General features: G+C 40.0%; 1 protein-coding gene across 3 annotated transcripts in view; it reads right to left on the reverse strand.

The window, feature by feature from the left end:
• pik3c2a (phosphatidylinositol-4-phosphate 3-kinase, catalytic subunit type 2 alpha) overlaps positions 1-15,195 on the reverse strand; it is a 322,810-nt gene that overhangs the window by 230,435 nt on the left and 77,180 nt on the right. For all 3 annotated transcript variants that reach the window (XM_060924002.1, XM_060924003.1, XM_060924001.1), the window contains exon 2: positions 5,772-6,875. In XM_060924002.1, the coding sequence (XP_060779985.1) occupies positions 5,772-6,803 (1,032 nt within the window). In that variant the 5' untranslated portion in view covers positions 6,804-6,875. The remainder of the gene's footprint in view (positions 1-5,771; positions 6,876-15,195) is intronic.

The following is a 15,195-nucleotide window of genomic DNA, read 5'->3' on the forward strand; positions in this document are numbered from 1 at the left end:
CATTTGTCCTTGCAAAAGGCTTCCAGTTCTACAAGTTTATTGGGCTGTCTTGCATGCACTGTTCTTTTGAGATCTACCCACAGATTTTTAAATGTTTAGGTCAGGGGACTGTGAGGGCCATGGCAAAACCTTCAGCTTGTGCCTCTTGAGGTATTCCATTGTAGATTTTGAGGTGTGTTTTGGATCATCGTCTTATTGTAGGACCCATCCTCTTTTTCACTTCAACTTTTTTACAGATGGTGTGATGTTTGCTTCCAGAATTTGCTGGTATTTATTCGAATCCATGCATCCCTCGACCAATGAAAAATGTGCCCTGTGCCACTGGCTGCAACACAACCCCCAAAGCATGATTGATCCACACCCATGCTTCAGAGTTGGAGAGGGGTTCTTTTCCTGGAAATTGGCACCCTTTTTTCTCCAAATATACCTTTTCACATTGTGGCCAAAAAGTTCTATTTTGATTTCATCAGTCCACAGGACTTGTTTCCAAAATGCATCAGGCTTATTTAGGAGGTTCATTTGCAAACTTCAGACGCTGAATTTTGTGGCTAGGACGCAGGAAAGGTTTTCTTCTGATGACTCTTCCATGAAGGTCATTTGTTCAAGTGTCACTGCATAGAACAGTGCACCACCACTCCAGGGTCTGCTAAATCTTTCTGAAGGTCTTTTGCAGTCAAACAGGGGTTTTATTTGCCTTTCTAGCAATCCAACAAGCAGTTCTTTCAGAATGTTTTCTTCATCTTACAGACCTCACCTTGATCTCCACTGTTTCTGTTAACTGCCATTTCTGTTAACTGCCATTTCTTAACAACATTACAATCTGAGGAAACAGCTACCTGAAAACAATTTGCTACGTTCTTGTAGCCTTCTCCTGCTTTGTGAACATCAATTATTTTATTATTCAGAATGCAAGGGAGTTGCTTAGTAGAGGTCTGCGCAGGACAGAATTTTCAGTCCCGCTCCCGCAAAGAATTATGATTTTCAGTCCCGTTCCCGCCCACGCCTGCCATATTTTGTCCCGCTCCCGCCCGCAAATCTCGCATGATGCAGACGTTCGCGTTATTTCTCACGAAAGTTCCTGTCATTGGCTTGGGGAATTAAACATGCTGAGCTTAGCTGAGCTCTCCACTGACTGATCCTTCATTTATTGTAAGTTTATTGTTTAGACTCTGACATTCTGCTGACACATTCCAAGTTGAGCGCTGCATGCGCTCATGATTGACAGCTCTCGCTTTGCGCACTCGCACTCCCACTTCCGAGTCTGTGGCGTTATGATTCCAACCGCGATTTCATTCTCCTCTCATATGAAGTGCTGCGCAACCACAACCAGCTCCTCAGATTATGCACTGTATTTCTAGCTTTAAATTGAACAATCTGTGCGATACACAGTCCTTTTTAATACTAGTTAATACTTTTTTAAAATACTTTTTAATACTTAGGACTAATACTCGACTTTTTAATGGTAAATGTACCTCTTTTTAAAGCAGCACTTACTTCTGAAGCACTGTGAGCTTCACTAGAGGAGCTCTGCTCTTCTGCCATGATCGGAGATCTCAAACACGGAAGAGCAGAAAGGAATCGGAAATGTACGCGAGATTAGACCACAGCCGCAAATTTAGGCATCTTAAAATGTTCATTAATGCCAAATAAAATATCCAGCACAAATTATATATGATGGACATAAATTAATAATTTATAAATTTTATTTTAAACACGTTTTTAGTTAGCGGGACTGCAGCTTATCACCTCTCCCGCCCGCATTGTGCACTCCCCCTCCCGCCCACAATGAGCTTTCAAAATTTGTCCCGCGCCACACTGCTTTGCATTGGGTCCTGCGGGATTCCAGGGCTCTATTGCTTAGAGGAGTCCATGGCTGTTGATTTTAGGGACAAGTTTGAGGAGTCAGAGAAATACAGCTTTGAAATCTGCATCATCTGACCTTTCCTAATGAAGAATTTGAAAAGCCACAGCTCAATAAGCTAATTAAGGTCTGGAACCTTGGTAAAAGTTACCTGAGAACTCAAATGTATTGGGGTGCCCAAACTTTTGCATGGTGTTCCTTTTCTTATTTCACTCTCCAATTGTACAAAAAAAAAAAAAACAAATCTTGCAGAAAACGCTGAAATGTCTCGTCTTTACCTTTATGCCTTTTGGTGATCAGTTCATCTTCTGCTCACTTAACTATTCACAGTAACAGACATTTTCAGTAAGGGTGCCCAAACTTTTGCATGCCACTGTATGTATTCATCCATCCATTATCCGTAACCACTTAGCCTGTGCAGGGTCGCAGACGAGATGGAGCCTATCCCAGCTGACCATGGGCGAGAGGCGGGGCACACCCTGGACAAGTTGCCAAATCATCGCAGGGCTGACACAGACACAAAACAACCACACATTCATGCCTACGGTCAATTTAGAGCCACCAATTAGTCTAACCTGCATGTCTTTGGACTGTGGGGAAAACCGAGCACCCGGAGGAAACCCACACAAACTCCACACAGAACAGCCCCCGTCAGCCACTGGGCTTGAACCCAGAACCTTCTTGCTGTGAGGCGACAGTGCTAACCACTACACCACCATGCCACCCATTTAAAGCATTTAATTGCAGAAAATGACAACTGGTCAAAACAACAAGATGACGTGTTTCAGACCTTGAATAATGTGTAGAAATAAAGATCATATTCAATTTTAAACAATACTTAAGTTTGAACTTCAGATGTGTTCAGAAATCAATATTTGGTAGAACAACCCTGACATTTAAAGCGTATGTAATGCCTTTTTTGTAATGCTTTAAAACGAACATCATTAATAATGACCAAAATGAATTCATAAAGCAGGAGAAAAATATAAAATGTTTTATCATCAAGTACAAAACTATCGATAAATCGTGTCTTCCAGATCCCGGAAGGAGGCAGCCTTACCTCAGGGCAAATTTCATACGATGTCACACGGTGAACCCCGGTTATCTGGGTCATTTCCGTTCATCTGACTCTATGCTTGTTTACTCACTGAGATTGGATACTGTTGTAGGAATCTTACAAAAATAAGGATGGGAAAGCGCCAAGTTGTGGGTGGATGTTCAAACTCCTATACAACAGAACTTTCAGTTCACGAATTTCCAAGAAAAAACACATCTAAAGCGACAGTGGGTGAGGTCTGTGCAAGTGAAGCAGGCAGACTGTGTTGCCAACTAATAATAAATCTGATTCATCAAGTGTTCAATACCACCAGAACGACCACATGGGAATCACTTAAGCAAAAAAGAAACCGATTTATTTAATAAATATTTGATCCGACATTGACGGTTTGTTGGTTCCCCGATACATATCTCTCTCACGCACGCAGCACCAGGTGCAGAATTATAAGCAACATTTACACGTTCGCGACATCCGATCTTATATCTGATGCGCTTAAACAGGAAGAATGTGTGCGCACAATCAATTATTAACTGAAACGTGTTAAATGCTCTCAGATTGCAAGACTTTGTTTTGTTCAGAAAGACATGAAAGGTAACCACTGCATTCTGCATACCTCTCTATCCGTTTCTCCATCTCATGCACACTAGAGGAAGACTGTTTGGGAACTGCGTGAACTGGCAGTTTCTCGTCTTGGGGGCTCGAAAAGATAGCCATTTACTCCAGAATATCCTTGATAAATCATCTGCCCCCTCATCCAACATAAGAATCCCAATCACTATCAGAATTCTGTCCAAAACGTGATTCCATATAGAGACTGGTCTAACCACTGCTGTGCGCACTAACGAAATTGATACCAGAATTGTTACAAGCGTGACATCACTCACCCCTTCGGGATCTTCCAAATGAGTCTCAACAGATTCCGTGAAACTCTGCTGATCCTATTGATTTTCCATCAATTTATGGCCTTCTGGATCAGCTATGGTTTGAAAACACATGGTCAAATCAACAATGATTGTTGATTTGTACAAGGAAAAAAGTGGGGTTTAGAGGCATTACATACACTTTAAATCACAGCTTTTATGCATCCTGGCATGCTCTCCACCAGTCTTTCACATTGCTCTTGGGTTATTTTTTTGCCAGTCATGGTACAAAAACTCAATCAGCTCAGCTTTGTTTGATTTGATGGCTTTTCACCATTCATCTTCCTCTTGATCACATTCAGATCAAGAGGAAGATTCAGGTCAGAACGTAACAGAAGTGTTGTGGGCATACATATTCTCAATTTTAACAATGTAGAATTACTTTTTGAAACATAGGAAGGTGATGTTTTAGCAAATATAATTAATAAACATGTGTTTTAGTTTTTTTAGATTATGGCGTGCTCTTTTTCCAATGGTTTAGAGTCTTTTTTTAGGTTTGGGTGCTCTTTAATCCAAGGTATTCTAGATCCACAGCCAAAACAGAGAAAAAAAATCTCTGACTAAGGCACTCCAAATTAAAATGTCTAATATTTTAGACAAGTCCTACCTGTCCTTTTCTACATCTTGAACAAAGCTACCTTGTTCCTTTGTGATATTGCCCTGAAGAAGGCACCCATGCCGCTACGCGTGGGCTTTGTTTTTAATTTGTCCATGTAGGACTTGTCTAAAATATTAAAAGACATTTTAATTTGGAGTGCCTTAGTCAGGGGCGGCACGGTGGTGTAGTGGTTAGCGCTGTCGCCTCACAGCAAGAAGGTCCTGGGTTCGAGCCCCGGGGCCGGTGAGGGCCTTTCTGTGTGGAGTTTGCATGTTCTCCCCGTGTCCGCGTGGGTTTCCTCCGGGTGCTCCGGTTCCCCCCACAGTCCAAAGACATGCAGGTTAGGTTAACTGGTGACTCTAAATTGACCGTAGGTGTGAATGTGAGTGTGAATGGTTGTCTGTGTCTATGTGTCAGCCCTGTGATGACCTGGCGACTTGTCCAGGGTGTACCCCGCCTTTCGCCCATAGTCAGCTGGGATAGACTCGAGCTTGCCTGCGACCCTGTAGAAGGATAAAGCGGCTAGAGATAATGAGATGAGATGAGTGCCTTAGTCAGAGATTTTTTTCTCTTTTTTGGCTGTGGTAATAAACATGTGTAGTAGAATAAACATACACATTCTTTCAATAAGATTAACATGGTATATACCTAGATTGTAATTAATTTGTAACAGACGCGAGATGGACAATCGTAACAGAAGTAATCTAACAGACATCATTTTGGAACTCATAGGCTTGACTTTGGCATATAAATACGTTTTTATTACATCTCAGAAAATTAAAGTTATCTTTTAACATATCATTCATTAAAGATTACATGTTTTGTGACCTGATGGTAAAAAAAGAAATGGTTTTAGGTGAATAATTTCATGTCCCCATTTCAGTACCCATAAGCGTGGAATCACACATTATATATATATATATATATATATATATATATATATATATATATATATATATATATATATATACACACACACACATACACACACACAGTCTGTGTGGAATGAATGTATACAAATTTCACTTTTTGAATGGAATTACTGAAATAAATCAACTTTTTCATGACCAGCACCTACCTATATTTTTATTTATATATATATATATATATATATATATATATATATATATATATATATATATATAAATAAAAAAAATTTTTTTAATTATTTGGTAGTTCAACACTTTTATAAATACTTAAGTGGCTTTTATAATAATATTTGAGTTTGGGAAATTGAAAGATCATATCCATATAATTTATGTTTGCTTAACTTTTAACCATAGAAAATTTGTATGAATGCTACAATGGACTTAGTAGTTAGAGTGGTTCTCATACTTGTTTACTCTGGCTGTACATGCAGGAGGCAGCAGCCACTTGGTTTCTGGTAACTGCCATTCCTGTAGATGCCCTTCTGGGTTGAGGAGTTACTGTGCACTTGTGTTCTTCCTGTGTTAAAGAACTGTTGCTCATCATGACCTCTGTCTCCTCTTGCAAGACTGCGTCCCAGGGGTCACTTGTAGGCACAGACTCCACCATTTCATGTTCACATAATGCATCAGAAATCTCTTCTACCTCCACTCGACGCTTGCTGAGAGGGTCCAGATCCAACCAGTCAAAGTTGCTAATGCTGGAGGAATCAGGAAGGTGGAGTACAGGCTCCAGGGAATTGACACTGACAGAATTTTCATCCATGATGGAAGACCTGCCATTCCTCAAGTATTCTGACGTGCTGGCAATTTTGTCAAAGAGCTTAGCCAGTTCTGGGCTGATGACTGGCTGATGAAACACCTGAGGACTGACTGGTTGGACTGACACAAAAGGAAGGAAAGGGCTCTGTTGGGCAGGGAGATGGACAGACTGGAAAGGAAAGACTGGGCCCTGCAGACGAGTCAGACTGGGTATAGTGGATTTTGAAGTGGAGAGCATTGATGTCCAGTGTAAAGGATACTGACTGAACATTTGTCCACCTGTGTGTGATGCACTGAGGTTGTGCCGCAACAGAGATGAGGGCCTGCCAAAGTTATCATCCAAAAGCAGCTTCTCTAGCTCTTTGTCAGTCAAAGTCTCCACATTGATGTCTGAAAACGAGTCCTTCACTGCCTCCTTCTTGGGTTCGGAGTCAGGGAAGACAATGAGGTCTTTCTCCAGCTGGCTGAGGGACGTTACAGATTGTTGCGCATTAGGGTGTGCCTTCATATCAGCTGCATGGGCTTGGATTTTGTGTTTCTGTTCATATTGCATTTTATTCAATGCATCTACCTCCATGCGCAAAGCCTCATCCTTCCCCACTGGTCCCTTTGGCCGAACCGCTATGAAGGTGTCCGAATTGTCCAGCTCATACCCACTGCCACTGGACATCTGGTCCATGGTAACTTCGCCTTGCCATGAACAAGGATCCGTCAACCAAAAACCCCCACAGACTCTTACTGGAAATGATGCCTACAAGGAAATAAACACAGACAAAAGCATACATGAGTGATAAAATTCCCTAACCAAAATAACATTTAAAAAAAGTATAAATTTTACAGCTCTCTAAAACAGATTAGTGGTTCCCAAAGTACATGAAAAGTCTGTACAAAGCAAATTTTAAAAATGACCTGCTTTAGAGAGCATGCTATCGAGACAAACACTAATCTTCAGAAAGAGATACATACACACACACACACACACACACAATCAAGATTTTTATTTACACACAAATAAATACACACACACACACACTTAAAAAAATATATATCAGCTGCATAAGTATTTGGGCAGGGCTTTTTTTTTTTAATTCTTGCCTCCGTACACCACCATAATGGATTTGAGATGAAGTAATCAAAATGTGATTAAAGGGAAGACATTCAGCTTTAATTCAAGGGGTGTAACAAATATTGCATTAACCACTTAGGAATTACAATCTTTTTTCATAGTCCCAATTTTCCTAGGCGCAAAAGTAATTGAACAAACTAACAATAAATATAAAGATTATTTTTGATACCTGGATGCAAATTGTTTGCACTCAATTTTTGAAGGCTGTAATGCATGGACCTAACCAAATGCTGCATTTCCTCCCTGAAGATGCTTTGCCAGGCCTTTATTGCAGTCGCCTTCAGACACTGCTTGTGTGTAGATCTTTCTGCCTTCAAGGTTTGGCTTCAGTAATTGAAAAGCATGTTTAATTGGCTTGAGGTCAGGTGACTGACAACAGTTTAAGAACGGTCCATTCTTTGCCATTAAGATACCATTCTTTCATTGAAAGCCAGACTCTAGTGAGGCTTGTAGTATGCCCTGCATGTCACCAAGAGCTGGTTCCTGAGAGGCTTCACAACCCCCCCCGGCCATAGCCAGTGGTGCCTTTTAACTGGTCATTCTACTCATCCTCTGATGTTCACATGCCTGTTCCCAAATATTGACTCAAATCTATTGCCTGCTATGACCGAGGTTGGCAATGGAATGGAAATCACAAAGTATAATAAATGCCCAACATCACCATTCGTAAGTGATAAATTTGATATATACACTACAACCCCAATATAACCAACTCTTACTACAGACTTTTGCATATAATAAAACAAGTTTGTCTCTCCAACATTTAATGACAAGGAGTTGGGAGTCTTCAAAAACCACCACTGAGCCATGTGCTCCTCATTCCCCCAGAGACAAACGATAACACTGGGGAACAATTTTTTAAAAAAATTCTGTCGAGTTAGATTTTTATGCTGATTAGAACTAAAATTGGCATGCTGATTCCAAAATTGCAGTCAGTTTTTTTTCTAGCACATCAAGTTTTTTCTCCACAGCTTACCCTCCAGATAAGCAAAAGTCCACTGTAGTAAGACTATTTGAAGGTTATGGAAGACCGTTATCAGGGTAGATGGGATGTACATATGATGGCTGACTATTGTTGGAGCATCAAACGCAATAGACAGGCGGCACGGTGGTGTAGTGGTTAGCATGGTCGCCTCACAGAAAGAAGGTTCCGGGTTCGAACCCAGCGGCCGGCGAGGGCCTTTCTGTGTGGAATTTGCATATTCTCCCTGTGTCTGCGTGGGGGTGCTCCAGTTTCCCCCACAATCCAAAGACATGCAGTCAGGTTAACATGAAGCGGCCTTGGGCTGAGGTGCCCTTGAGCAAGGTACCTGACCCCTGACTGCTCCCCGGGTGCTCTGGTGTGGCTGGCCACTGCTCTGAGTGTGTGCGTGTGTTCACTGCTTCAGATGGGTTAAATGCAGAGGATGAATTTCACTGTGCTTGAAGTGTGCATGTGACAAATAAAGGTTTCTTCTTCTTGCACACAATTATAAGTACAGTAGCCATATCCTTTGTAAAAACAGTGTTAAATAAACATTGCAGTCATGCCTGTTTCTTTCATATTTCATTGTATGTCAATATTTGTAAATTTTTATAAAACAAGCACATATCTGTTAAGTACAGTATTTTTCAAGAAAACGGGGATCCTATAGTTCAAAAACTTGACGTGATAGAGAAAAACAGATCGGTTTTGGATTCCGCACCCAAAAATTAGTTAAAAACAGCCGTCAGACCTAACTCAACAAAAATTGTGTTCCCCAGTGCAAGTAATCAAGTCAGCAGTTAACGCGTTAGTGACAGAAAACATCTTCAGGGGAAAGTCCGTAAAAGTCGAGTGCCAAGTGCAGAGCCCATCCCGCTGGAAACACGGCACTCGACTTTTACGGACTGCCCCCTGAAGATGGCGTCTGGAGAACAACTACTTCAGGTAAGGTACAGGCTTTGTATTTACTCTTCTACACACTATCCGTGCACTTGCAGAGCTAGCGACACTTCGTTTTGTTTGTAGGAACCCTCTACTCACTTCCACAGAACTGTCATGTTTTGAGCTTTGCAATGGTTTTAAAACTAGCGTTTTGTACCGGCAAAAAGACATGCCCCGCGCACTGCAGTGTTAGCGCTTTCCGGTTGAAATCGCAAAAAACTGTCTCAAAACACATCCGATTGACGTGACTGCACTCCTAATAATGCGAAAATAGACCTAGAAAGCACATCACTCCGGATTATTCCTTTAATTCAAACAGTTGGTCTTACACAAGAGTGAGCGGTGTGACAAATGGGTCCATTTCAGTATTACGAACTTTTCAGACATCCTCCAAGGAGTTTGTGATTGCGGGGTTGAAATATATTTAGCTACCAAAGAGCCCAAGGTAGTGCATTAGATATTTATTACTACAAGAAGTGCAGGACATAGAAATATATTTTTGCAAACAAGTTTTATGCTACACGCAAAATGTACAAAGCCTGGATAAAGAAATTCAAGAGAAAATTAGAGCCAGAACTGAGAAATATAGATAGAAAAAGAGGATGGCAAAGAAAGCAGTTGAACACATTCACAAGAAATCAAAACAAGGAAAATTCTCAAGTTACTGAAAAAGATCATGCAAAAAAAAAAAAGGGGTAATTTGAACAAAAATGACTTGACAAAAAAAAAAAAAATTTTTATATATATATATATATATATATATATATATATATATATATATATATATATATATATATCTCTGCAACAGCCTTGGTCTCATATGGCTCGTGCCACCCCAAAAAGTGGAAACAATGATCCATCTGACGCTGCCATTCGTAAGAGAGCCCAACATGTGAAACAGAACCTGGCAAATACCCCTGACAAATGGGGGAAGATCATGAACCATACAACTCATGCATCACCAAACAAGCAAAGTAGCTTGGACAAACCAAAAAGAATCTGTTATTTGCCAAATTGCCTGCATTCGGGGCGCTACGGCGCTCCTAGACCGCACCCAAGTCCATGCACGGCACAGGTTTTTGATTTTTGGCAGGTATGATGCATCTTCCAAAAGTCTTACATTTTCAAGTATGGCAAATGCCTCAAAAACAAGTGAATCAAATTTAAAAATAAATAAAATAAATAAAATTTAGCTAGCTAGATAGATGCAGCGATGAAGAGCCCTCGTACCATCACCAGATTAACAATTAAAAAGGAGCATCAGTAAATTTACAACAATAATTCTAACAATGTTAGTGTTCTTATTTGTTCTAACCACATAACATGGCAACCGTTATCTGGAAGGTCATTGAACCCCATGCTGTGCCCTTGCTTATAAAAGTGGCTAAATTATGTACAATTTAAGATCTCCCAGCTACACCACACATGCCCAAATCACTTCTTGAGCTATTCACAAAACACACATTACTGTAAATTCAGAGATTTATTCATATCAGGCCCAATACGCTTGCTCTGCCTGCCGATACGCTTACTCGCTTTAGTTACAATCCGATGCGCTTAGATTTATACCGATGCATTAAATTTCCTACCCACAAGTAACTAGATACATAGGAAGGCAAACAGATCCATTATATATATATATATATATATATATATATATATATATATATATATATATATATATATATATAAATAATGTGTGTGTTAAACAAGTGGTCTCCCCCCCCCCCCAACGTTTGTGTTGACTCTGTCAAAGTAATATGTCCATGTGGTATGATGTAAACAAACTAATCTGTTGGCTGTGTCAAGATCACTTGTTCAAACCGTCCAATAAAAATATCGAAAGAAACCGTCAAACAGCCCAGAATTTTCCGATTCATTATAAGCGATCTCAGTGGCTGCCGATGTTGTCCCCCACCAGACATACAAAGCCAACTGATTTTAAATCACAAAAGTTTGACATAGTCTATTATCATTCTGGCTTCGATCAAAGACTGGTTGAGACTAAACGTCAACAAACCCATGTTAGTGATGGCGCACAAAACCAGACAACTGTCACAACAACAAAAATGTCATCAATTTTCATCACAGAGACTGGCTCAAAAAGCACAACAACTACTCTGTCCACCGCCACGACGATGACAACTGGCACTACAGTGTCTACACCAGCATTCTCCCAGTGCCAGAATTGATCAGGCCAGTGCTCTTCCTCCTCGCCATCTCTCTCCTCTGTGCTGTAGTCGAGCTGACTGACAGGATACATCCTTCCTGTGTCCAAGGAGAATTAATCTGCTTTAAAGGAGTAGAAAACTTAATTCATTAGTTTGGGTTTGCAGAAAGGTTATGTACTTATAAACACTCTCATGAAGTGCAGCTGTCCAAATGTGTCAAGTATAGCATAATTTCAAATAATAATCATAAGCATTTTTGGCAGCGTGATGTCACTAGGATCCATTTAACAAAAGGCGGCTCCAGATTATTCTTTTGTTAAAGGGTCACAGTGACATCACACTGCCAAATATGCTTATCATTATTATTCGAAATTATGCTACATCTGACACTTAAATTCTCTTCATGAATGTGTTCAAGTACATAATCTTTCTGCAAACTTAATGTATGAATTTTTTCTTTTCCTTTAAATATGTTTAAATCTTAATCTAGTCCAGGGGTGGGCAATTATTTTTTTTCCATGGGGCCACATGAGAAACAGAAAATTTTGTGGAGGGCCGGACCAAAAGGCTGAACTAAATTCTATATAATATTAATTATATTTCTTTATATAAAGCAGTAAATAACATTGTTTTTACAAGCTGCTAAGACTGGTAAGAGTATGGAAAAAACGAGGTTGCCTTACAAAAAATTTATTCAGTCAAATTTCCCAAAACAATGGTTAACAAAATGTGAACGGTTGTGCCATTTTTTTTTCAGTCACATTCACCCCAAAACACAATCACAATATTGTCTTTCTACTCCAAATATCAAGCAAGATGCATCATATTATAATAATGATGCCCACATTTGCAGTCTAATCACCTCATTTGGTGTTTTTCAGTTTATTTGTTCAGTGAGAGAAATCTAGTCTCTCTTGGTCTTTAGCGAGTGCAAAGTCAGGTTGAATGTCTGAGGTGGAGATGTGAAGCACAGCTGACAGATGATCATCGTTGAGAGAGGATTTATACTTGGATTTGTTAAACTTCATCACTGAAAATGTTTGTTCACAAACATACTTGACAGTCCATGTTTTGTTGAAAGCCCTGCATTCGGCATCTACCTTTCTTCTTTTTGCGGACATTTTGGGGGCTAAAGTCTTCTTGTAACCTGCTCACAGCAACGTCGATTCGGTGTAGGTATCAGATCTACGGATCAGCTCGGGCGCCTGCTGGTGACATCACACTATGTAATTGGCTGGATCGTTTGAAGGATGACGTACAAGTTTGTGGTTGGTCTGGACAAATTACGGAAATAGTCATCACTGGATTAGGTTTCGGGGGATTTCATGTCATGTTCATGTCGCGCGCATTGCGTTTTTGTTGAACACAACTTCAAAATAAAAGCAACGCACATTCAGTTCATGCATGGGGTAAAATTAGAAAATACATTTATTTTGTAATTTCTAATTAACCTTACGCGGACCGGTCAGAATGAACCAAAAGGGCCGAATGCAGCCTGCGGGCCGTAAAATGCCCAGGTCTGATCTAGTCCATTTAATAAAGTGCCAAAATTTTAACTTTATAATATGCAGTTGCCTTACTTTTCAGTGTATCTTATACATATATTATGGTAATTGCATCAGAAACATTCTAAATCATTACAGTTATAGTAATACAGTAACTTATTTTAAGGTGGCAGGTCTTAGGTTCAGATCCCCTTGTGATCAACAGGAGGTCATGATGATTGATTCTCTTCATTGGATTGAATAAGATGGAGCAAACCACTATTCATATTTTCATGCACATTTGTGTTACAACACTACTTGATCATAGATAATTAAGGTATCCCCGTAGATTTTCAATCTATCATATACCCAAGTAATCTATAACAAAACAGTTTAACTTGCATGTTGAACTTTAAGGTGAAATTTCAGAAGTGTATACATTAATACTATTTAGGTCAGAAATCATTGAAACACTGGTAAAATCGATCCTATAAATCATGTACAGTGGTGCTTGAAAGTTTGTGAACCCTTTAGAATTTTCTATATTTCTGCATAAATATAACCTAAAACATCAGATTTTTACACAAGTCCTAAAAGTAGATAAAGAGAACCCAGTTAAACAAATGAGATGAAAATATTCTACTGGGTCATTTGTTTATTGAGGAAAATGATCCAATATTATATATCTGTGAATGGCAAAAGTATGTGAACCTCTAGGATTAGCAGTTAATTTGAAGGTGAAATTAGAGTCAGGTGTTTTCAATCAATGGGATGACAGTCAGGTGTGAGTGGGCACCCTGTTTTATTTCAAGAACAGGGATCTATCAAAGTCTGATCTTCACAACACATGTTTGTGGAAGTGTATCATGGCACAAACAAAGAAGATTTCTGAGGACCTCAGAAAAAGCGTTGTTGATGCTCATCAGGCTGGAAAAGGTTACAAAACCATCTGTAAAGAGTTTGGACTCCACCAATCCACAGTCAGACAGATTGTGTACAAATGGAGGAAATTCAAGATCATTGTTACCGTCCCCAGGAGTGGTCGACCAACAAAGACCACTCCAAGAGGAAGGCATGTAATGGTCGGCGAGGTCACAAAGGACTACAGGGTAACTTCTAAGCAACTGAAGGCCTCTCTCACATTGGCTAATGCTCATGAGTCCATCATCAGGAGAGCACTGAACAACAAATCGTGTGCATGGCAGGGTTGTAAGGAGAAAGCCACTGCTCTCCAAAAAGAACACTGCTGCTTGTCTGCAGTTTGCTAACGATCACATGGACAAGCCAGAAGGCTATTGGAAAAATGTTTTGTGGATGGATGAGCCAAAATAGAACTTTTTGGTTTAAATGAGAAGCGTTATGTTTGGAGAAAGGAAAATACTGCATTCCAGCATAAGAACCTTCTCCCATCTGTTAAACATGGTGGTGGTAGTATCACGGTTTGGGCCTGTTTTGCTGCATCTGGGCCAGGACAGCTTGCCATCATTGATGAAACAATGAATTCTGAATTATACCAGCGAATTCTAAAGGAAGATGTCAGGACATCTGTCCATGAACTGAATCTCAAGAGAAGGTGGGTCTTGTAGCAAGACAATGACCCTAAGCACACAAGTCGTTCTACCAAAGAATGGTTAAAGAAGAATAAAGTGAATGTTTTGGAACGGCCAAGTCAAAGTCCTGACCTTAATCCAATCGAAATGTTGTGGAAGGACCTGAAGCGAGCAGCTCATGTGAGGAAACCCACCAACATCCCAGAGTTGAAGCTGTTCTGTACGGAGGAATGGGCTAAAATTCCTCCAAGCCGGTGTGCAGGACTGATCAACAGTTACCGCAAACGTTTAGTTGCAATTATTGCTGCACAAGGGGGTCACACCAGATACTGAAAGCAAAGGTTCACATACTTTTGCCACTCACAGATATGTAATATTGGATCATTTTCCTCAATAAATAAATGACCAAGTATAATATTTTTGTCTCATTTTTTTTAACTGGGTTCTCTTTATCTACTTTTAGGACTTGTGTGAAAATCTGATGTTTTAGTTCGTATTTATGCAGAAATATAGAAAATTCTAAAGGGTTCACAAACTTTCAAGCACCACTGTACCTAAAACCTCTCAGAGACCCTGAAAATGCCCCCAGACCCCCCCTAGTTTTGCTTTGCACTTTTGGTGCTTGCTTTCGTGCCATTGGCACTTAATTGTCTGTGTATTATCATGCCAGAATTTAGAGCTTTAATTTTTTTCTGGGGAAAACACTGATACACACACACACACACACACACACACACACGGGTCTGTCTCAGAAACTGGTCTCTCATTTGGGACATTATGGTCAAATAAATTTTCTAAGGGCCCGTTTACACGAGGACACTGTCGGGTAAAAAC

This window comes from Neoarius graeffei, chromosome 6 (genome assembly GCF_027579695.1).
Source record: "Neoarius graeffei isolate fNeoGra1 chromosome 6, fNeoGra1.pri, whole genome shotgun sequence".
NCBI classification, from domain to species: Eukaryota; Metazoa; Chordata; class Actinopteri; order Siluriformes; family Ariidae; genus Neoarius; species Neoarius graeffei.